The sequence below is a fragment of the Cryptomeria japonica genome, unplaced genomic scaffold (assembly GCF_030272615.1).
Source record: "Cryptomeria japonica unplaced genomic scaffold, Sugi_1.0 HiC_scaffold_288, whole genome shotgun sequence".
In the NCBI taxonomy this organism is placed as follows: Eukaryota; Viridiplantae; Streptophyta; class Pinopsida; order Cupressales; family Cupressaceae; genus Cryptomeria; species Cryptomeria japonica.
In genome coordinates this window covers 1-24901 of record NW_026729110.1, presented here as the reverse complement: position 1 = coordinate 24901, position 24901 = coordinate 1, and the positions used below count along the sequence as shown (strand labels likewise).

Below are 24901 nucleotides of genomic sequence, written 5' to 3'. Positions count from 1 at the left end.
ACTTATTCCATGCCTAAATTTCCTTGTTATACATCAATAATTTCAGGTCTAAAATATCGATCTTTGGCTTCCATATAGGACCAACACATTATTTATAGTGTCTCCTGTCATTACTTCTCTGGGAAAGTGGATTACCTTATACTTTATATTCAAATCGCCTTGGACTTCTTATATCTCCGTCATCAATTAATTCACTATCTTTCTTGCAGATTTTATAATTAAATCAACAGTGGTCTTCCAAATCTATCATGCGGCCAACAACCACCAATTCTTCACCAGTCTAAACTAACCACATGCCGCACATTCCTCCTTCTCTATATCTATTTATTGTAATATCCATGCTATTTCTTCTTCTCCACACGCCTAGGGAAATAAATTCAAAATTTTCTTCTTTGATCATGTACCACGCCTATTCACAAATTTTACACAAGAACCTAATTCACTTCAACATTACCTCTATAAACTTCCATTTCCATTGCAAATATTTATATACCATAATTTAGCTACAACTCACTCATAGGATCAAAACCATTGCATGCTCTAATACCAAGTTAATAATGTTGGAGACAACACAAATAATACCAGATCACAAATTGTTTTTAGAAATAAAAGATATTAATTTATTTTGAATTTTTAAGGATAACTAGTAATGTGTTGTTCCACATTAGGCTTTTTAAAGGCTTATATTTCTCATATAAGCACCTACCAGATCGTAACTTCGCAACTAACCCGCTAACTTACAATTATCTATTTATTCTAAAACCTTACTAAAAAATAACTATTCATTAAGTACTCTAGCAGAAGTAAGCAATATTTAAGAATCGTTTTCTTAAGTCCAACAGAGACTACAAGTGCGAAATTTTTAGTTTCACTTAAATCGTCTTCTCTCTTATTTTTTACTATGAGTTTGCACAATCCTTTCCCTCCTACCAAGTTTGTAGGTTTAATATCAATGTTATAATCTTGTACTTTGACAATCAATTCACTCCTTTCATTGAACCTAATCTCCTATTTAGTAAGAATAATTTTCACTATTCCATCAAGAGCATACACAATTAAATATAATTTTAATATTTAAAATTGAGACTGATTAGTCACCTTTACGGGAAAAAAGGTGTGTTTTCAACCAAATGTACTATTTATAATGGCTTTTTGAAGAAGTTCTCTTGAATCTATTCCCCCATCATTTTTCTAAAGAATTATGATCGGCATGATGTGGTCAGATGCGTGGTGCTTTAAAACAATAAATTTGAATACCATGATGGACTAAAATAGGGGTATTGGCCATGTTACTTTTAAGGCCGTCAAATTCTTTTTTACATAGATAGATCTACTTGAATATGTCATATCCCTTTTAAAACCTGTTTATAATTTTTAGGTCATTCTTTAACTTCATAAAACTTCAAAGGGTGAATTAATTATAGTATCATCAAAAAGGTGACAAGATTATTATAGGGAGATTTTCGTTACAAGAGCATGATCAAAAAGAGGTATTAAGAAATTATAGTAGCTACCTACAAAAATCACTATGAAACCCTCCATTTCAAGCACCCAATAAATAGGAGAGTCTGTGTATAAAACCATAAAATTATAGATGGGAAACCATGAGATAAACCACCCAAAGTGTGATGCCCAAAATCCAAAGCCAAAATTCCAATATGATTTAAGAGGCTATAAATATCATATTCCTTCCCCCTATAATAAGCTCATCATGATCTACTCCCCCACATGGGTGCTTCACTGTCTCCGTTCAAAAATAATTGATTATGCGCTAGAAGCAATCATAAGTTGGTCAAGCGTAACTCACTCTTACAAGGCTATTGTGCATATTAGATGAATTTACATTTCTATTTTGGGAAGCCCGTATTCTAGAGGTCGTAACTTCTTATACAAAAATTTGATTGAGCTATACTTTTTTAAATGATAGAGCTTTGAGGGATATGTGTCTCGTTCATAAGAGAGCTAAGGAAAACCCATCTAGAATTATTTTTAAGTCAAAATATTAAATCTATCGACCGAAATTGAGATTCTATGTTCTCTAACTCAATTTTGTTTTTTGTATTATTAGCATTAGGATGCAAGTTCAAGACACCTTTCCTAAAAAACTTCCACATTTCAAACACCTTGTAAGACAAAAGGCACTACAATCACTATTGACTAATTTTGCTAGGAAAAAATATTCCTCTAGACTAATGTCACCTTCTAAAATTCTCTACGCTCACTACACTTCGCAGCGCATTTGTAACATTTTGAGAAGAGTCAACTTTCTCAACCATCACCCTCTCATGCTCGACTGCCTAATAAAATGGTATTGAACATCAACGTTCTCAATACTCACATGAAAAATTGAGATATTTGTTGGATGTATGCCATAGCCTCTTCAACATCGATCTATAACAGTTCCTTAACTCAGTCCCGCATATGTGCAAAGTTAAATTTTACATTATACTTCTAAACTTACATTACATTAAGTGAGCCAAAAATGAGATTTCAAAACATGTGAGATGGAAAGTTCTAGATTACCAAAGAAAAATTTCTTAAATAAAAACCTAAATGAAAAATGGAAATATCAGTTTAAATAAAGAACTTGGTACCAGACGATGGATCTCCTTGCCCAAGATGTTATTGTGATGTATCAAAAACTTTAAAGGGCTTGCCTAGTTTTTATCCCACGTACAAAATAGGAGATAAGAGCAACTAAAGTAGCAAAGCAAGGGAGACCAAATCATACAAAAATTAAAATTAACTAACTCAAATGATTAAAATAATGAAATAGAAATGAGAAGGTAGAGAAGAGATAATACCTTCGTGAGGCTGAATAACCCCGAATAAAACCTACAATCAGGAAGAGATGAAATGTTGGGGCCCCTTAAGAGATCACAATGAATGGTTGAGCCCCTACTTTAGTTTCTCAACCTCCAAAGGAAGAGATGAAGATTTAAAAAGATGTGTCGTTTTATCCTCTGTGTTTCTAGGAGGTCGAATAATTCATAAAATCCCTGAATTCCAATCCCATGTCCACGGGGAGTCACAAACTAGTGTGTATATGTGTGGTCGAAAAGTTAGTGAAATCCCAAGGTGTCGAGTACAACATAGGATTTAATGCTGATGGATAAAATTACATGAGAAGAATGAGAACTAATCTGTAAAAATAACAAGACCAAATTCACCTCAACTCTTTGGAGAAGCCAAGGCGACCAAGTAGGTTGTAGAGCGTTGCAACGACCTTCAAGAGAGTGTTATAAACGATAGCACATTCGCAAGAAGATTAAAATGCTCAAGATTGTTGCAGTGTGATTTTGATATGAAACATTTAGGGGATGACAAATATATCTTTGACATGGAAATCAATATAGATTGAGTTCAAATTTTATTTTTCTTAGTTATGGTATGCATGTGGAGGCTATTTTGTAGTGGTTATATATGCACGAGTGCAATTTGGTGATTATTCGTTTTCCTATCGATCATAAGTAGTCTTTGAATCAATGTCCTGGGTTAGATAATGATTTTGAGGATATTGATTTTCATATATTTAATATTTACCTCTCTAACATTTTTGTAATGACATACATTGGAAAATGGACACCCATGGGATCTTGGTAGGAATTATTTAGTTATTATTATTTTTTTTATTGGTAAATTATTTGGTTATTATTATTCTCTAGGATACTTTAGATATTGTTAAGAGCATACTTATTTTTATAAAAACAAGTCAGGAATACATCAACGTTGGCATGTTTTCCTTTGTATAGCATATTACAACGATTTGAGTAAGCATACATCTAAACCACAAGTCGCCTTCGGCTAAGCAGCCACGTACAGTGGGATCCAGTCCATAAGGGATTGAACCTGTTGCGAAGGCGGCTCCGGGGATTTCAACCTTGGTGCATGGATTCTATATCACACACCATCGTCCTCACCAATTGAGCTACAACCCTTTGGCATTAAAACCATATTGAATAGGGTAGGTTACATAAATGTGAATGTCAATGCTGGGAGTTATAGCCATTGTTTGTCATAAGATAAATTGGCATTTTTCTTATGAATCGTTTGGGAGATATTTTTGTGAGAGTGGAGCATCTTGTCATAATGGTGGGTGGCTCAGTCGCAAAAAACCTTGATGATGGTGTGATGGTATTAAAGAGTGGTGACTATTGGGGTTGTCTGTTCAGATTATGGGAATTGTTTGTCATCTTTTAAATGATTTAGATTAACTTCCACCCCCTGAAGATAGCATAGAGATTTAAGGCCTTCCCTTTCAAATATATATAAAAGAAAAGAAATCTAATCTTAGATAAAAGAAGAATTATTATTGTTTTGCTAAATTAATCGGCTGTCCAGAACATAAGGCTCCTGTGTTATCTTCTAAACAACTTAAATCGGCTTTAAAGAAAAACGACATTGTCAATAAAAAGTTAAATATTCAAAACGTAGACTGCTTGGTCATTTTTCTAAATAATTTAAATTCACTTACCACTTCGTGAGCCAGATCCAGATGTTCGTGATTGAGACCTAGGAACGAAGGCAAAGGCACGGCCAGTACCATAGCCATCTCACTAGCCAGCATCTCCTGAGCCCACACAAGTTCCGGTTCCAGGGCCAGCAGCGACTTCGTTGCTTACCCAGTTTCTGTTGATCCGATTGGTTAATCAGTCCTATCACCCGCTGTAGTAATCAATTATTCAAAAACCTATTGTCATCTTCAAAACGAGTTAAATTGACTTTATAATTAAAAAATACAAGCAGATCTTCAAAAATCCGAGAATAAACAGTTTCTTTGGAAAAGCTAAATACTCTCCTAATCTCTGTTTCGCTCGCAGTTGTTAAGATACACGTTTTAATTCATTTCACGTTTATATGCAAGACTTATCCGCAGACCAGGCCGATAACGATAAGTCGTCTATCATATTCATTGAATCTGCGGCATCGCAGACCACGTAAGTCGTCTATCGTGTTCATGTTAATTGCTTAGCTCAGTCACATTCCTTCCTGATGTGCATCTATATAAAGAGCTGCGCGCACCACAGCATTGCATAAAAGTAGTAACCAGTAACCAGCAGCCCGTTTCTTCTACTCCTTTTCAAGAGAATTTGTAGTGCAAATTTATAAGGAAAATGGGCGTTCCAGTGATTGACATGAAAAACATAGACGGAGGAGACAGAGAGGTGATCATGGCTGAAATAGCCAAGGCCTGCGAGAGTACTGGTTTCTTTCAGGTGAAAAACACAACTGATCATATTTTCTCATGTGCAAAACTTACTAATTATAGAGAAAACAGAGTTGAAGTGATTTCGTTTTGCGTTTGCAGCTTTTGAACCATGGCATAGAGCATGAACTCATGGACCGTGTAAAGAAAGTTTGCTCGGAGCATTACAAGCTTAGCAGAGAGCAGAGCTTCAATGCCTCTTTGCCTGTAAGGTTGTTGAGCAACGCTCTTGACAGCGATAACGCTGATAAGATCGAGAACGTTGATTGGGAAGATGTTATTCAAATACATGAGATGCAGGAGACCAATTCATGGCCTTCCCAACCCAGTGATTTCAAGTACAACTACTCAACTATTTTGTGCACAATTCAAACGTTTCTATAAATATAGAATAGAAAAAATTAATATGAGCATGATCTATATACAAGTGTTTCTGGTTTCTGGATATCGAAAAACTAAATACTAAGACATTATATTGCATTTTTCTCAGGGAAACTATCCAGGAGTTTCGAAACAAGATATTTTCATTGACAGAAAAGCTGTTGGAAGTAATAAGTTTGAATCTGGGGCTAGAGAAAGAGTACCTGAAAGAGGCATTTGCGGGAGGAGAGAAGCCCTTCTTCGGCACCAAAGTGAGCCATTATCCTCCTTGCCCTAGACCGGACCTCATCAAGGGCATCCGTGCACACACAGATGCAGGTGGCCTCATTCTCTTATACCAAGACGATCAAGTGTCCGGTTTGCAGGTCCTCGATGATGGCACTTGGGTTGACGTGCAACCCATTCCATACGCAATAGTTGTTGACATTGGGGACCAGTTGGAAGCCATCACTAACGGCAAATACACCAGCGCATGGCATCGCATTCTACCCACTAAGAATGGCAACCGTTTCTCAGTGGCATCGTTTTATAATCCCTCATATAATGCCAAGGTTTATCCCGCATCTCAACTTACTGCTCAGACCGGTGATGAATTATCGGTTTATCCAGAGTATCCAGAGTATCTGTTTGGAGACTACATGCAGGTTTACAGCCACCAGAAATATGAAGCCAAAGAGCCACGATTCGAAGCTATGAGGATTGTGAATGTAGAATGCCAATAGAATAGAGCTCTATTTACCCCCTCCTCTCCTATTTCTATTTCTGTGGCTACTGTCTTCCATCCATTTTGATATTCCTCGTAATGTATTCCATCCATTTAAGGAATCTTTTCATCCATATATATAAAATTTTATCTATATATATCAAAGTGTTAATTTATATAATTATAAAAGTGTTTCTTATAAAAAGATTCGTATATTGAGTTGTAGTTTGAACTCTTATATTTATCGATGTTTTTCTCTCACATAGAATTATCATAGCTAAGAGTATGTTTAAACATATGTTAGAACATTAAAATAGAAAGCATTCGTAATAATACTAGAATAGTTAACTCGTCTAACCGAACATAAAAGTAATATTATAGGTTTCCAATCATGATGCTTTGTTTATATATCGAAAATTGAGCCTCTCAGTATATTTCAAAGTTGAATATGACTGAAGAATGCAACCTCCCGTTATGTTTTAAATGCAGATATAACTAGCACATATATTCTAAACAAGACATCATTGCCATTAAACGTAACATAACAAAATATGCAAAGACAATTTCACACTAGACATAAGAAATTGAAATGAAACTATTAATTTCTCTACATTCTCAAAAGCTCAAGACCTTCTATTTTTCATGGCTACTTCAATACCTTCTATCATACTCGAGCACTACACTTTTAAGGGAAATATATCTCTTTCTTCCACAATTGCCCACCTACCCTTTATTTTGGGTTTATAAGTGCTTTGGAAACAAAACACAATTAATTCTCTAGTGAACAACACAAGAAACTATTCCATTACAAGCATTCTAGGATAGGAATTTTATAATCAAATACTAACTCTTCTTGTAACTTCAACAAGCATACAGTTGTCGTGAAATTTGGTCAAACGGCTGACATTGTTTGGTTGTAGGCGAGCATTATTTACACCAATTTATGAAGCACATGATGAACGATGTCTGTACATGTCGACTCTCAAATAAAAATGTCTCCTCTTCTACTATTCAGTTGTTTGTACAATCACTACACTAACATGCAAGAACATCTACTATTACGTAAAGATTCTAAATAAGCATGAACATATTTAGTGAGTCAAGTCTATCTTAATCATCAAAATCCATCATCCACGTATAGAGTAATACCAAAACTTAAGGGATATATTCTCTTGATACCTACGGATATAATTATGCCTTAATTTCCAACTTGGATAGTTTCTATTCCTTGTGAATTCCACAACAAAAATTAATTGGTGTACGACTTGATTCTTTATCCTATCTAGTGATCCAACAATATCTTATATAATATAAAATTATTCTAAACATGCCCACGAGAGATAATAATAGATTCGAAGTTTGATCCATCGAATCCATCAGACAATCCTTGAGTTTCTAAGCACAATCACGCATGCCTATTTTCGGTAGCATCTCCCTTACCAATACCACCATCAACCGATTTTCCTATATAAATATTCATATCTGTGTATCATTCCACAAAGAAAAGGCGCATTAATTGAAGGATTCATTACCTTGGTTGGTTCAGTGTACTTCATACATGCCGGCACCCTATTTAGCCATGTCTCAATTTTGGCCTATTTTATGTATGGGTGTATATTTTTCCCTTGTCGTCTCATTATTGATAACCCTTTCGATAGATTTACTATTTTGCATTCTGTCATGTCCTTCATAACGCACCTCAACCTTTCTCTTCTCGAGTTGGGGGCCCCCTTCTGCTCTGCTTTGTTTTTGTTCGTTTTTCTTTTCTTTCTTTGTTTGTGTTGTTGTCTTTTTTTGTCTTGTGTTTTGGAGTCCCGAAACTCCGAGGTCCTGAACTTCTCCTTCGGATCTTCGGACTCCCAGGCTTCCTCTGTGTCCTTGACTATTCTTTCCCTTTGTTTTCTTCGGAATTCCAGGATCTCGGAGTTCCGGGTTTGGAAGAGTTCTTCCATTTCTCGAAACCCCGGAGTACGAGGTTCTCGGGTTTCGCTGTTTGTTTGTTTAGTGTTTGCATTTTTTCGGACATCTGGGTTTTCAAGGTTATGGTGGCCTCTAGCTTCCCCACACCCCAAGATCTCGAAATCCTGGGTTTTCATCCTTCTTCGTTGCTTAGGGATTTCGTGATTTCGGGATCCCAGGAACCTCGGGAACTTAGTTTCCCAAGTTCCTGGTTCCTCGAAATCTAAAGTCATGTGTTTTGTTTGTTCATTGTGCGTCTTTGGTTACCGTGCGTGTGCTTTCGTCTTGGTATCACCGCGTGTTGTCTCTTCAAAAGTGTATCTCAAAAAACTGATCAAATTCCTTTGAGTATGTCAAAATAATTATGTGTTTCTTTATTCATTTGGAGAAATTTAATTTTAATTTGGAAAAATCCAATAGCTCTCATTTCGATGTGATCGTGACAACCCAAATATCACCAAAGACCGTATTTTCTCTCCCTCCCACTCCTCCCACCCACCCCTGCAATGGCATCTACCTATTCCTAATGCCATCTCTTTGTTAATATCATTGACTATCTTTTGAATAATGGTTGTGAGATTCCTGTTGCTTGACCATTACCATGTGCATTCAATCGAATGAATGTATATATGCGATGCTACATATATTAAAATAACTTAATGATACAAATTATCTAATGAATTTGACGCTTCTAAATATTACCAATGTCAAAATAACGGTAACAATTGCATGTGATAATCTTGACAATGACCTTGCAAATGTAGAAAGAACCAAAAATCATTGGGAAGAAGTAGTGCAATGTCCATCGGCTTCAAGAGTCAAAATTTTACAAAGGTACTCAAATGACATTCAAGAAGAAAGACAAACAAGAATACCTGAAAGAGGACAAAACTTAATCAGGTATGGTATAGTACATGACACGACCCATTTTATTGATTGAATAGCATCAAGTATTATCTAATATAAGGAGAGAAAATTTTAGTTCAACGTCAAGATGTCAATAGGTAAGTGATTCCAAAAAATATCAACCGACCTTAAATAGGACCAAGCAAGGATAGTGAAATGTCCCATGGTCATCTCTCAGTTATGTTCTCTTATCCTATAATGACACAAAGTCACTAACTACAAAATCTCTTTTTTCTTATCTCTTCTATTAAAGATTTGTTTAAATTTTCCCTACTATTTTCAACTTGCCTACTATTATTTCCCTTTTCCCTTCCATTTTTTAAAGAATAAGATCCCTTTTGCCTAATTATTCTTTAAATCACTCATCTTTGATAACCTTTTCTATTTGCATTCCAAAAACTTTCAATGGTGTACGAAGCTTACTACCGATCTCATATATACAATTTCAATTTGAAATATTATCGCAACTCTTTTTGGTGTGATTGTGTCTATGCAAAGAACATCAAGGAGCTTGTTTTTCCATTTTTCACTATCGTTGACTATCTTGTGAACAATGGTTGTGAGATTCCTGTTGCTTGACCATGACCTTGTGGTTGTAATCGTATGTATGTAAATATGTGATGATGGATATAATAAAATACCTTAATGCTACATACAATGTCTAATGAATGTGAACTGTTTAAACATTACCACGGTGAAAATGATGATAACAAATGGATGTAATACTCTCGACAATGACCTTTTACATGTAGAAAGAACCAAAAATAATTCAAAAGAACTATTGTAAATTCCATTGTGTTGTAGAGTCAAAACTTTACAATGCTATTTAGAAAAAATGACTTGAGATAAAACTCGAGAATCAAGACAAACACAAATATATAAAAGCGCATAAATCTCAATCGCCTATGGTGTACTACATGACACGACCTATTTTACTATTAGAATACCTTCAAGTATTATCTATTATAAGGGGAGGGAATTTGAGTAACACCAAGATATGTCAATTAATAGATGATTCTAGAAAAATGTTTATGGATTTCGATTTGGACCATGCAAAGATAATCAAACATCCTATGACTACCTCTAAGTTCTCTTCTCTTATCTCGTAATAACACAAAGTCCCTAACTACAAACTCTCTATTCTAATCTCTTCCATTAAACATTTATTTAAAATGTTCTTAATATTTTTAATCTTGTCTACCGCTATTTTCTTTATCTCTTCTTTCCTAGTCAAAGATGTGATCCCTTTTCCCTAATGATTATTCAAATTACTAATCTTTGATGACAGTTGCTATTCGTATTCCAACAAATTTCAATGGTATATGAAGCTTACTACCGGTCTCATAAGCAATTTTAATTTGAAAAACTGTGATCTCTTTCTATTGTGATTGTGTCTACCCCAAGAACATCAAATATCCTTTTTTTTTCCTATTTTTTGTTATTATCATTTACTATCTTGAGCATAATGGTTGTGAGATTTTTGTTTCGTGATCATTACCCTGTGGGTGTAAGCCAATGAATTTAAATATGCAAGGCTACATATAATAATACAAAACATAGATATGTTTGAAGCAGAATTGTTTTTATAATTATCAATTAATATTGTCTAAGTAACCTTGAAAATTATCGGTATCATTTCATCAATGAAATTGCAAAACACTTTAGATGTAGAGTATTTTATATTCAACCACTTTAACACTCATACTTAAGTAATTAGCATCAATCAAAATATGAGTGTGGATAGTATTTGATTGCGGTTTAATTGTAACTATTGTATTTTGGTTCCATTGTTAGAATGCCTCGTCAATTACAAGAAACCTCAAGGGATAGAAAATGGCACTGGGTATATTAATAGTTTTTTGACATATTTTGCATCATGATTTTATTCTAATAAATTCTATTGTTGTTCTCTATTCGCACAATCCAACGAGATTTCATCAATCGCTTGCTTGTACCCTACAATCCACTAGATAACACTTTTTTGTTGATTTTAGCCTATAGTTCTTCTCTCTTTAGCATAGATGTTGAAGACATTCTTTGTGGGTAGGGAAATCTACAATGGCAAAGCCAACACATATAACACCAAATCACACTGTCGTTGTAGAAATAAAAAGATATTAATCTATCTAGGATTCTTTAGCATGTTAATACATGCATGCACGTTAGTCTTTTGAAACCATATATTTCACGTATAACCACCAATGGGAACGTAACTTCCAAAATAACCTACTAACCAATTTTTAATTAATTATTGAAAAATCATACTAAAAAATAATTTGTAATATAATAATACAAAATTATCCCCTATTAGATTTATCCCAGTGAGTTTTGTGCATTGTAAGAGTTTAACACAACCCTTATCGATACTTTGATGAATCACCTTCACGAATAATCCTCACTGACACAGGAAACACGAGACTAGCTCCATGAACGGATCTCCTAATTATAGAACCCACAAACCTCTACACAACATGAAACGGCGTAGCTTTTCCCAAACCTACTTGTATAATTAGAGAGAAACATTCCTCTGACATTCTAGACCTATCAAATCCCTCTACAGTGTTGCATATGACATAACAATTCTCCTTTGAGACTCCACATATCCCTCGAGTGTTTTGAATCCTTCCTCTATGGTTTAAATGAAGATCAACCAAATGCTGCTCTTTTGTACTAAATAGCAACAATCAAATGTTGATACATCAAGTGCACTCATATGAAAATCCAATCCCCATCTTTTCTTAAGGGGCAAAAATGGAGAAGAATGCTTCTCCTGCCATGAATCACTAATATATTTCCTCCTATATCCATTTCCTCCGACCTCCTATGTGATCCTATTACACTATCCATTTGATATCTCACTAGAATCTCAAACAATACAACCATCTGAATTTGAAATCTTTGTCAAGTGTAACATAGATGACTTGAACATTTGATTAATGTTGTAACGACACAAAACTAAATTATGATGGCATCCCTTTCTTCTTTTAAACAATCATCCTCGGGTTGGTGGCAGAATTCCCTTCGTCATCAACTCACTACTTTTCGCAATGATGTTTATGTCAATTATTCTGATGTTGTTTCTAAGGATACGCAACCAATTATTCCTAGCTAGTAATCTTCTCCTATCTTGGTTGTTGCGGGTCTGTATTTGGGGTCGCTTTCTTCTTTGTCTACTACTTCCCAGTTGCCCTTGGGAAATGCTACATCTAATTTGCCTTCTATTCCGATTATATCTGCTCCTCTTCATTCCAATATAGAATTACTTTCTTATATGCCTTTGGAGGGACTCTCTCCCTCCTCTTTCCCTTTTGGTTTTAAATTTTGACGGTGACCCATCTTGGACAATTGTACATAGCAGGAAAAAGGGTTCCCTTATTCAACAAAATATATACCCTTATTTAACCACAAGAAAAGATTCAATTATGAAATTTACCTCCAAAATAATCTTTTCAAATACTCCCCTTTAATAAATTCTAAAACTCCTTCAATGTGTGTGTGTGTGTGTGTGTTCGTTACACATCTATATTGGTGTATCTTTTATAATGCATAAAAATCACAGTTCAAACCATACACATTTGTCGTCTTATGAATATGTGCCATAACTCCAACTACATGCCCTAGGTAAGTTAATTCTCAATGACAATTAAATATTCAAACAATTCATTTTTCAATAAAAAAAGACATTCTGCTCGTACCTTAATCAGTTTATGTATTTGGTATAAACTTCTGCACTTCACTGGTGTTTAAAATAGAGAGATTAAAGACTAGTGCATTGACTTATTCCATGCCTAAATTTCCTTGTTATACATCAATAATTTCAGGTCTAAAATATCGATCTTTGGCTTCCATATAGGACCAACACATTATTTATAGTGTCTCCTGTCATTACTTCTCTGGGAAAGTGGATTACCTTATACTTTATATTCAAATCGCCTTGGACTTCTTATATCTCCGTCATCAATTAATTCACTATCTTTCTTGCAGATTTTATAATTAAATCAACAGTGGTCTTCCAAATCTATCATGCGGCCAACAACCACCAATTCTTCACCAGTCTAAACTAACCACATGCCGCACATTCCTCCTTCTCTATATCTATTTATTGTAATATCCATGCTATTTCTTCTTCTCCACACGCCTAGGGAAATAAATTCAAAATTTTCTTCTTTGATCATGTACCACGCCTATTCACAAATTTTACACAAGAACCTAATTCACTTCAACATTACCTCTATAAACTTCCATTTCCATTGCAAATATTTATATACCATAATTTAGCTACAACTCACTCATAGGATCAAAACCATTGCATGCTCTAATACCAAGTTAATAATGTTGGAGACAACACAAATAATACCAGATCACAAATTGTTTTTAGAAATAAAAGATATTAATTTATTTTGAATTTTTAAGGATAACTAGTAATGTGTTGTTCCACATTAGGCTTTTTAAAGGCTTATATTTCTCATATAAGCACCTACCAGATCGTAACTTCGCAACTAACCCGCTAACTTACAATTATCTATTTATTCTAAAACCTTACTAAAAAATAACTATTCATTAAGTACTCTAGCAGAAGTAAGCAATATTTAAGAATCGTTTTCTTAAGTCCAACAGAGACTACAAGTGCGAAATTTTTAGTTTCACTTAAATCGTCTTCTCTCTTATTTTTTACTATGAGTTTGCACAATCCTTTCCCTCCTACCAAGTTTGTAGGTTTAATATCAATGTTATAATCTTGTACTTTGACAATCAATTCACTCCTTTCATTGAACCTAATCTCCTATTTAGTAAGAATAATTTTCACTATTCCATCAAGAGCATACACAATTAAATATAATTTTAATATTTAAAATTGAGACTGATTAGTCACCTTTACGGGAAAAAAGGTGTGTTTTCAACCAAATGTACTATTTATAATGGCTTTTTGAAGAAGTTCTCTTGAATCTATTCCCCCATCATTTTTCTAAAGAATTATGATCGGCATGATGTGGTCAGATGCGTGGTGCTTTAAAACAATAAATTTGAATACCATGATGGACTAAAATAGGGGTATTGGCCATGTTACTTTTAAGGCCGTCAAATTCTTTTTTACATAGATAGATCTACTTGAATATGTCATATCCCTTTTAAAACCTGTTTATAATTTTTAGGTCATTCTTTAACTTCATAAAACTTCAAAGGGTGAATTAATTATAGTATCATCAAAAAGGTGACAAGATTATTATAGGGAGATTTTCGTTACAAGAGCATGATCAAAAAGAGGTATTAAGAAATTATAGTAGCTACCTACAAAAATCACTATGAAACCCTCCATTTCAAGCACCCAATAAATAGGAGAGTCTGTGTATAAAACCATAAAATTATAGATGGGAAACCATGAGATAAACCACCCAAAGTGTGATGCCCAAAATCCAAAGCCAAAATTCCAATATGATTTAAGAGGCTATAAATATCATATTCCTTCCCCCTATAATAAGCTCATCATGATCTACTCCCCCACATGGGTGCTTCACTGTCTCCGTTCAAAAATAATTGATTATGCGCTAGAAGCAATCATAAGTTGGTCAAGCGTAACTCACTCTTACAAGGCTATTGTGCATATTAGATGAATTTACATTTCTATTTTGGGAAGCCCGTATTCTAGAGGTCGTAACTTCTTATACAAAAATTTGATTGAGCTATACTTTTTTAAATGATAGAGCTTTGAGGGATATGTGTCTCGTTCATAAGAGAGCTAAGGAAAACCCATCTAGAATTATTTTTAAGTCAAAATATTAAATCTATCGACCGAAATTGAGATTCTATGTTCTCTAACTCAATTTTGTTTTTTGTATTATTAGCATTAGGATGCAAGTTCAAGACACCTTTCCTAAAAAACTTCCACATTTCAAACACCTTGTAAGACAAAAGGCACTACAATCACTATTGACTAATTTTGCTAGGAAAAAATATTCCTCTAGACTAATGTCACCTTCTAAAATTCTCTACGCTCACTACACTTCGCAGCGCATTTGTAACATTTTGAGAAGAGTCAACTTTCTCAACCATCACCCTCTCATGCTCGACTGCCTAATAAAATGGTATTGAACATCAACGTTCTCAATACTCACATGAAAAATTGAGATATTTGTTGGATGTATGCCATAGCCTCTTCAACATCGATCTATAACAGTTCCTTAACTCAGTCCCGCATATGTGCAAAGTTAAATTTTACATTATACTTCTAAACTTACATTACATTAAGTGAGCCAAAAATGAGATTTCAAAACATGTGAGATGGAAAGTTCTAGATTACCAAAGAAAAATTTCTTAAATAAAAACCTAAATGAAAAATGGAAATATCAGTTTAAATAAAGAACTTGGTACCAGACGATGGATCTCCTTGCCCAAGATGTTATTGTGATGTATCAAAAACTTTAAAGGGCTTGCCTAGTTTTTATCCCACGTACAAAATAGGAGATAAGAGCAACTAAAGTAGCAAAGCAAGGGAGACCAAATCATACAAAAATTAAAATTAACTAACTCAAATGATTAAAATAATGAAATAGAAATGAGAAGGTAGAGAAGAGATAATACCTTCGTGAGGCTGAATAACCCCGAATAAAACCTACAATCAGGAAGAGATGAAATGTTGGGGCCCCTTAAGAGATCACAATGAATGGTTGAGCCCCTACTTTAGTTTCTCAACCTCCAAAGGAAGAGATGAAGATTTAAAAAGATGTGTCGTTTTATCCTCTGTGTTTCTAGGAGGTCGAATAATTCATAAAATCCCTGAATTCCAATCCCATGTCCACGGGGAGTCACAAACTAGTGTGTATATGTGTGGTCGAAAAGTTAGTGAAATCCCAAGGTGTCGAGTACAACATAGGATTTAATGCTGATGGATAAAATTACATGAGAAGAATGAGAACTAATCTGTAAAAATAACAAGACCAAATTCACCTCAACTCTTTGGAGAAGCCAAGGCGACCAAGTAGGTTGTAGAGCGTTGCAACGACCTTCAAGAGAGTGTTATAAACGATAGCACATTCGCAAGAAGATTAAAATGCTCAAGATTGTTGCAGTGTGATTTTGATATGAAACATTTAGGGGATGACAAATATATCTTTGACATGGAAATCAATATAGATTGAGTTCAAATTTTATTTTTCTTAGTTATGGTATGCATGTGGAGGCTATTTTGTAGTGGTTATATATGCACGAGTGCAATTTGGTGATTATTCGTTTTCCTATCGATCATAAGTAGTCTTTGAATCAATGTCCTGGGTTAGATAATGATTTTGAGGATATTGATTTTCATATATTTAATATTTACCTCTCTAACATTTTTGTAATGACATACATTGGAAAATGGACACCCATGGGATCTTGGTAGGAATTATTTAGTTATTATTATTTTTTTTATTGGTAAATTATTTGGTTATTATTATTCTCTAGGATACTTTAGATATTGTTAAGAGCATACTTATTTTTATAAAAACAAGTCAGGAATACATCAACGTTGGCATGTTTTCCTTTGTATAGCATATTACAACGATTTGAGTAAGCATACATCTAAACCACAAGTCGCCTTCGGCTAAGCAGCCACGTACAGTGGGATCCAGTCCATAAGGGATTGAACCTGTTGCGAAGGCGGCTCCGGGGATTTCAACCTTGGTGCATGGATTCTATATCACACACCATCGTCCTCACCAATTGAGCTACAACCCTTTGGCATTAAAACCATATTGAATAGGGTAGGTTACATAAATGTGAATGTCAATGCTGGGAGTTATAGCCATTGTTTGTCATAAGATAAATTGGCATTTTTCTTATGAATCGTTTGGGAGATATTTTTGTGAGACTGGAGCATCTTGTCATAATGGTGGGTGGCTCAGTCGCAAAAAACCTTGATGATGGTGTGATGGTATTAAAGAGTGGTGACTATTGGGGTTGTCTGTTCAGATTATGGGAATTGTTTGTCATCTTTTAAATGATTTAGATTAACTTCCACCCCCTGAAGATAGCATAGAGATTTAAGGCCTTCCCTTTCAAATATATATAAAAGAAAAGAAATCTAATCTTAGATAAAAGAAGAATTATTATTGTTTTGCTAAATTAATCGGCTGTCCAGAACATAAGGCTCCTGTGTTATCTTCTAAATAACTTAAATCGGCTTTAAAGAAAAACGACATTGTCAATAAAAAGTTAAATATTCAAAACGTAGACTGCTTGGTCATTTTTCTAAATAATTTAAATTCACTTACCACTTCGTGAGCCAGATCCAGATGTTCGTGATTGAGACCTAGGAACGAAGGCAAAGGCACGGCCAGTACCATAGCCATCTCACTAGCCAGCATCTCCTGAGCCCACACAAGTTCCGGTTCCAGGGCCAGCAGCGACTTCGTTGCTTACCCAGTTTCTGTTGATCCGATTGGTTAATCAGTCCTATCACCCGCTGTAGTAATCAATTATTCAAAAACCTATTGTCATCTTCAAAACGAGTTAAATTGACTTTATAATTAAAAAATACAAGCAGATCTTCAAAAATCCGAGAATAAACAGTTTCTTTGGAAAAGCTAAATACTCTCCTAATCTCTGTTTCGCTCGCAGTTGTTAAGATACACGTTTTAATTCATTTCACGTTTATATGCAAGACTTATCCGCAGACCAGGCCGATAACGATAAGTCGTCTATCATATTCATTGAATCTGCGGCATCGCAGACCACGTAAGTCGTCTATCGTGTTCATGTTAATTGCTTAGCTCAGTCACATTCCTTCCTGATGTGCATCTATATAAAGAGCTGCGCGCACCACAGCATTGCATAAAAGTAGTAACCAGTAACCAGCAGCCCGTTTCTTCTACTCCTTTTCAAGAGAATTTGTAGTGCAAATTTATAAGGAAAATGGGCGTTCCAGTGATTGACATGAAAAACATAGACGGAGGAGACAGAGAGGTGATCATGGCTGAAATAGCCAAGGCCTGCGAGAGTACTGGTTTCTTTCAGGTGAAAAACACAACTGATCATATTTTCTCATGTGCAAAACTTACTAATTATAGAGAAAACAGAGTTGAAGTGATTTCGTTTTGTGTTTGCAGCTTTTGAACCATGGCATAGAGCATGAACTCATGGACCGTGTAAAGAAAGTTTGCTCGGAGCATTACAAGCTTAACAGAGAGCAGAGCTTCAATGCCTCTTTGCCTGTAAGGTTGTTGAGCAACGCTCTTGACAGCGATAACGCTGATAAGATCGAGAACGTTGATTGGGAAGATGTTATTCAAATACATGAGATGCAGGAGACCAATTCATGGCCTTCCCAACCCAGTGATTTCAAGTACAACTACTCAACTATTTTGTGCACAATTCAAACGTTTCTATAAATATAGAATAGAAAAAATTAATATGAGCATGATCTATATACAAGTGTTTCTGGTTTCTGGATATCGAAAAACTAAATACTAAGACATTATATTGCATTTTTCTCAGGGAAACTATCCAGGAGTTTCGAAACAAGATATTTTCATTGACAGAAAAGCTGTTGGAAGTAATAAGTTTGAATCTGGGGCTAGAGAAAGAGTACCTGAAAGAGGCATTTGCGGGAGGAGAGAAGCCCTTCTTCGGCACCAAAGTGAGCCATTATCCTCCTTGCCCTAGACCGGACCTCATCAAGGGCATCCGTGCACACACAGATGCAGGTGGCCTCATTCTCTTATACCAAGACGATCAAGTGTCCGGTTTGCAGGTCCTCAATGATGGCACTTGGGTTGACGTGCAACCCATTCCATACGCAATAGTTGTTGAAATTGGGGACCAGTTGGAAGCCATCACTAACGGCAAATACACCAGCGCATTGTTGCTCTTTGATACTTTTGTCCTCGATGACAAGAAAATAAAAAAAGGGAAGTTGTGTTGTTTAAGTTTCATATTTTGAGGCAAGTGTATTAAGCATGTGGTTATATACTTAAAAAGCCTTTCTCACGGGCCAGACTAGTGACACGGATACATTGAAATTTGCTGATGTGTTATATGTTTAAAACACCTTTCTCTCGAGCCAGGCTGGTGACACGGATACAGTGAATAACACTGACTTGGCATTTATTGAACGGCATCTTTGGTTTATATTATGTTTAATTTGTCTACGGACTAATAGCATATTCTTCGGAATACACTTTGTGACCGACAGATTAAAAGTTTTTTGGAAGCATCGTTTTTGTGTTTCATTTTGTTTTTGAACAAGTTTGAAGTCCGTCTCAAACCCTGGATGCCATGAGAGATGCAGCCACCGCTGTAGCTAAGGAGCTCGAGTTAGTTTGTTCGGTTGAAAAGAATGATGCAAAAGTGGACTTAACAGTGAGCTTAATGGATTTCTGGTTAGTTTGTTTTCAGTTATCAATGAGGTTGCGTTTCACAGGTATTATTCTTGTTCATATGCTTAAAAAGATTCAGATATTTCGAATCAGGTTTTTCAGTTATGAAAAATGGAAATAAGAAAAGAGACTTTGCTTTATTTTTAGTTTTTCAAAATTGGGAAATCAAGCATCTTTAGTTTCTCTCAGCTTCTCTTTTCGTTGCACAGTTAATCGGTTATTTGTTTTCAGTTTGCAAATTTCCGTAAGGTTTTTGGTAACCCTATACGAGGGTTATTCTTGAAGATGTTTTTTTTTGGGGACAAAAATGGTTTAAATACAGAACAGTTTATACTGAAATGAGATAGAGGAGTGTGAATAAGGGGAAAGACAAAGAATTTGTTGAAAAAGAAAAGAAAAGTGTTGTGTATAACAAAAGACTATCAGAGATTTTTAGATAGTAGAGGGTTTGAGAGTTTTACTCTGTTTTTGTTGCAGAGTACATGAGACTATAATGGTTGAAATTATTTTGTTCAGAGATTAAGTTTTTCTCTCTGATAGTGTTTGATTCCTTTAAAAGAATGTTATTATTTTATGTCTATGATTCAAAAGCCTTGAAGAATATTGTTGCAAAAATCTTTTAGAGAGAATCATTTGTACAGACTGATAAAATATACTCGCTCCAACCACTGATGGTTTTGTGACTGCAGAATTAAGTGCATTCATAAAATTACCAGTGACTGTAGCTTGAGTTGGAATGTTTTCATTGGATAAGAAAGAGGGGTTGGTGCTCCTTGAAGCCTTGTGGTTTCTAAATCTTGTGTACTGAGTTGGTGCTCTTTGAAATAATTTAAGGGATCTTCCCGAGTGGTTTTTCTACCCCAGGAGGGTTTTCCACTCTTGGAAACTATGGTGTTATGTGCATTGTCTTGTCTCAGTTTGTCTTACTGGTTTATGCTCTGATACTTCATGTCTTTAGCTCTTTTCATTTCATACTCTGTTGTGTTGAATTTATGTGATGCAACCTTTGAAATACTCATTTAGATGTTTCATGTTTTTGTAAAAGACTCAATAACATTTTATTTTCTGAAAAGCATGAATCAAGTTTTTTCAGTTGGTTCTATTGTATAATTCATGCTTTGTTAAAAGTATTATATCAAGGTGTTAAGTCTCATTTGTTCAGTTTTTTCAACTTTCATTCATCTGAGCTTATTGTGAATCAAATTTGTCAAGTTTATAAGAAGTTCTTGCTAAAAATATTACACTCTGATTCACCCCCCCCCTCTCAGAGTGTCGCCACTTCCAACACGCATGGCATCGCATTCTACCCACTAAGAATGGCAACCGTTTCTCAGTGGCATCGTTTTATAATCCCTCATATAATGCCAAGGTTTATCCCGCATCTCAACTTACTGCTCAGACCGGTGATGAATTATCGGTTTATCCAGAGTATCCAGAGTATCTATTTGGAGACTACATGCAGGTTTACAACCACCAGAAATATGAAGCCAAAGAGCCACGATTCGAAGCTATGAGGATTGTGAATGTAGAATGCCAATAGAATAGAGCTCTATTTACCTCCTCCTCTCCTATTTCTATTTCTGTGGCTACTGTCTTCCATCCATTTTATTTCTGTGGCTACTGTCTTCCATCCATTTTGATATTCCTCGTAATGTATTCCATCCATTTAAGGAATCTTTTCATCCATATATATAAAATTTTATCTATATATATCAAAATGTTAATTTATATAATTATAAAAGTGTTTCTTATAAAAAGATTCGTATATTGAGTTGTAGTTTGAACTCTTATATTTATCGATGTTTTTCTCTCACATAGAATTATCATAGCTAAGAGTATGTTTAAACATATGTTAGAACATTAAAATAGAAAGCATTCGTAATAATACTAGAATAGTTAACTTGTCTAACCGAACATAAAAGTAATATTATAGGTTTCCAATCATGATGCTTTGTTTATATATCGAAAATTGAGCCTCTCAGTATATTTCAAAGTTGAATATGACTGAAGAATGTAACCTCCCGTTATGTTTTAAATGCAGATATAACTAGCACATATATTCTAAACAAGACATCATTGCCATTAAACGTAACATAACAAAATATGCAAAGACAATTTCACACTAGACATAAGAAATTGAAATGAAACTATTAATTTCTCTACATTCTCAAAAGCTCAAGACCTTCTATTTTTCATGGCTACTTCAATACCTTCTATCATACTCGAGCACTACACTTTTAAGGGAAATATATCTCTTTCTTCCACAATTGCCCACCTACCCTTTATTTTGGGTTTATAAGTGCTTTGGAAACAAAACACAATTAATTCTCTAGTGAACAACACAAGAAACTATTCCATTACAAGCATTCTAGGATAGGAATTTTATAATCAAATACTAACTCTTCTTGTAACTTCAACAAGCATACAGTTGTCGTGAAATTTGGTCAAACGGCTGACATTGTTTGGTTGTAGGCGAGCATTATTTACACCAATTTATGAAGCACATGATGAACGATGTCTGTACATGTCAACTCTCAAATAAAAATGTCTCCTCTTCTACTATTCAGTTGTTTGTACAATCACTACACTAACATGCAAGAACATCTACTATTAAGTAAAGATTCTAAATAAGCATGAACATATTTAGTGAGTCAAGTCTATCTTAATCATCAAAATCCATCATCCACGTATAGAGTAATACCAAAACTTAAGGGATATATTCTCTTGATACCTACGGATATAATTATGCCTTAATTTCCAACTTGGATAGTTTCTATTCCTTGTGAATTCCACAACAAAAACTAATTGGTGTACGACTTGATTCTTTATCCTATCTAGTGATCCAACAATATCTTATATAATATAAAATTATTCTAAACATGCCCACGAGAGATAATAATAGATTCGAAGTTTGATCTATCGAATCCATCAGACAATCCTTGAGTTTCTAAGCACAATCACGCATGCCTATTTTCGGTAGCATCTCCCTTACCAATACCGCCATCAACCGATTTTCCTATATAAATATTCATATCTGTGTATCATTCCACAAAGCAAAGGTGCAATAATTGAAGGATTCATTACCTTGGTTGGTTCAGTGTACTTCATACATGCGGGCACCCTATTTAGTCATGTCTCAATTTTGGCCTATTTTATGTATGGGTGTATATTTTTCCCTTGTCGTCTCATTATTGATAACCCTTTCGATAGATTTACTATTTTGCATTCTGTCATGTCCTTCATAATGCACCTCAACCTTTCTCTTCTCGAGTTGGGGGCCCCCTTCTGCTCCGCTTTGTTTTCGTTCGTTTTTCTTTTCTTTCTTTCTTTGTGTTGTTGACTTTTTTTTGTCTTGTGTTTTGGAGTCCCGAAACTCCGAGGTCTTAAACTTCTCCTTCGGATCTTTGGACTCCCAGGCTTCCTCCGTGTCCTTGACTATTCTTTCCCTTTGTTTTCTTCGGAATTCCAGGATCTCGGAGTTCTAGGTTTGGAAGAGTTCTTCCATTTCTCGAAACCCCAGAGTATGAGGTTCTCGGGTTTCGCTGTTTGTTTGTTTAGTGTTTGCATTATTTCGGACATCTGGGTTTTCAAGGTTATGGTGGCCTCTAGCTTCCCCACACCTCGAGATCTCGAAATCCTGGGTTTTCGTCCTTCTTTGTTGCTTAGGGATTTCATGATTTCGGGATCCCAAGAACCTCAGGAACTTAGTTTCCCAAGTTCCTGGTTCCTCGAACTCTAAAGTCATGTGTTTTGTTTGTTCATTGTGCATCTTTGGTTGTCGTGCGTGTGCTTTCGTCTTGGTGTCATCGCGTGTTGTCACTCCTGGTTCCTCGAACTCTAAAGTCATGTGTTTTGTTTGTTCATTGTGCATCTTTGGTTGTCGTGCGTGTGCTTTCGTCTTGGTGTCATCGCGTGTTGTCACTTGTGTGTCTTTGTTTTCCCGTTGGTGCTGCCATGGTCTTCATCTTTCTTTTCCTGTCTTCAATAGGTTCAGGTTATTGTAGGTTTTAAAGATCCACAAAATGCCTAAAAATCGTAAAATCTCAAAATATCAAAAAAAAAATTGAAAAATAAAAAAATCCTTTGAAAATAACGAAAAAAAATCAAATATTTGAAAAATAATTAAAAAAAAAAAGTAAAAGGGCAAAGGTCGGATTTGGGGGATCTCAAGGGACTTAATCGCATTTTTAGAGGGAAAGCAGTGGTTCAACCAGCTAAACCAATTTTCGTTAACCCCCGATTTCATATTCAGAAGCCAGATAGATCCAAGATTCCAGATCAGGTCGGACCTCTTGGAAAGAATGAAGATCAAAGCCGAAACGGAAATGCATTAAAGCATTTTTATGCAGGCGTCAAGGATGATCATCTAGATTTTTCAGGGCATTATATCTTATGAAATTGGAGAGTCTTCGACTGGAATTAGACAGGATAATGTGAAACCCCATCAGGATAAGCATACAGATGGATTTCCGCTTTAAAAATTTGAAAAGGATTTTGGGCGGGAAAAAATAAAGTTTCAAAAACATGAACGATCAGGCAAGTTTCATCCCAGGGATCGAAATAGACCATTTCCACAGATGAAGGGAAAAATTGACCATAACTGTAATTTGCAAAACAGGCCTTATAGAGAGAAACAACCGATCTTTGACATCTGTGAAGGCACTCGTTCGGGCTCCCCAATCCGGATTAATAACAATTTACAGCCAGATTCTCTGGGTAAGGGAAGTATGGATACCTGATGTTGTTCAGAATAGAGCCCCCCTCAATCCAAACAGAGTAACTCAAATCTGAAGGAGAAAGCAAGATCAGGTGAATATGGATGTAAACCATCAGCAGAGGTATACTAAAAAGGGAACCCCTGTTTCAATAACTCTACCGGAGCATATGTTACAACATCATATTGGTTTTCTCCGACAAACGGCGATTATTGGTAAGTTCTCAAATGATTTGCTATTATTCTCATATATTAAGGCATGGGCTTTCGAGTCTTGGGAAGGTTTGAAGGACATTTTTATGATGGATTCTCAATCCAAGTTCTTTATTGCTCTTTTTCAATCCAAAGAATCTAGGGATGATGTTCATAAGCAGAAAGATTGGTTTTGTAAAGGCTCGGGTCTCTATTCTATGGAATGGACACCCAATTTTTTACCTGATCAAAAGGCTTGTCATTTTTTCTCCACATTGGATATCATTTCCGTTGTTACCATTGGAGTACAGAGATCCAAAAATTATTGAAGTTATTGCTAATAAGGTGGGGATTTTAATTAAACATGACCTTATTCCTTTTGAATACCCGCATCGGGAAGTTAGGGTTTGTATCCTTGTAAACATGACAAAAGATTTTCCAGGGGAGCTGCGAATTATGTATAAGTGGGGAACATTGGTTCAAAGGAT

At 35.2% G+C, this 24901-nt stretch overlaps 2 protein-coding genes across 2 annotated transcripts; both read left to right on the top strand.

Moving 5' to 3' along the window:
- The first annotated feature begins 5114 nt into the window (after window positions 1-5114).
- Window positions 5115-6437, top strand: LOC131064045 (1-aminocyclopropane-1-carboxylate oxidase-like). Its single transcript, XM_059215802.1, has 3 exons — window positions 5115-5216; window positions 5309-5544; window positions 5697-6437. The coding sequence occupies exons 1-3, from the start codon at window positions 5115-5117 to the stop codon at window positions 6307-6309; spliced, it is 951 nt and encodes a 316-aa protein (XP_059071785.1). The 3' UTR covers window positions 6310-6437.
- An 11607-nt stretch (window positions 6438-18044) lies between these two features.
- On the top strand, window positions 18045-21047 carry LOC131064024 (1-aminocyclopropane-1-carboxylate oxidase-like). The gene is made up of 4 exons (XM_059215806.1): window positions 18045-18146; window positions 18239-18474; window positions 18627-18992; window positions 20801-21047. Exons 1-4 carry the CDS (start codon window positions 18045-18047, stop codon window positions 21045-21047), a joined length of 951 nt encoding a protein of 316 aa, XP_059071789.1.
- The last annotated feature ends 3854 nt before the right edge of the window (window positions 21048-24901 follow it).

What these genes read in the sequence shown, in the direction of transcription:
- LOC131064024 (XM_059215806.1), top strand. Translation starts at nt 18,045, where the DNA reads ATGGGCGTTCCAGTGATTGACATGAAAAACATAGACGGAGGAGACAGA. An exon ending in AGAGTACTGGTTTCTTTCAG is followed by an intron (nt 18,147 to 18,238) that starts GTGAAAAACACA and finishes TTGTGTTTGCAG; the next exon opens with CTTTTGAACCATGGCATAGA. An exon ending in GGCAAATACACCAGCGCATT is followed by an intron (nt 18,993 to 20,800) that starts GTTGCTCTTTGA and finishes CCAACACGCATG; the next exon opens with GCATCGCATTCTACCCACTA.
- LOC131064045 (XM_059215802.1), top strand. Translation starts at nt 5,115, where the DNA reads ATGGGCGTTCCAGTGATTGACATGAAAAACATAGACGGAGGAGACAGA. An exon ending in AGAGTACTGGTTTCTTTCAG is followed by an intron (nt 5,217 to 5,308) that starts GTGAAAAACACA and finishes TTGCGTTTGCAG; the next exon opens with CTTTTGAACCATGGCATAGA. An exon ending in TCCCAACCCAGTGATTTCAA is followed by an intron (nt 5,545 to 5,696) that starts GTACAACTACTC and finishes CATTTTTCTCAG; the next exon opens with GGAAACTATCCAGGAGTTTC.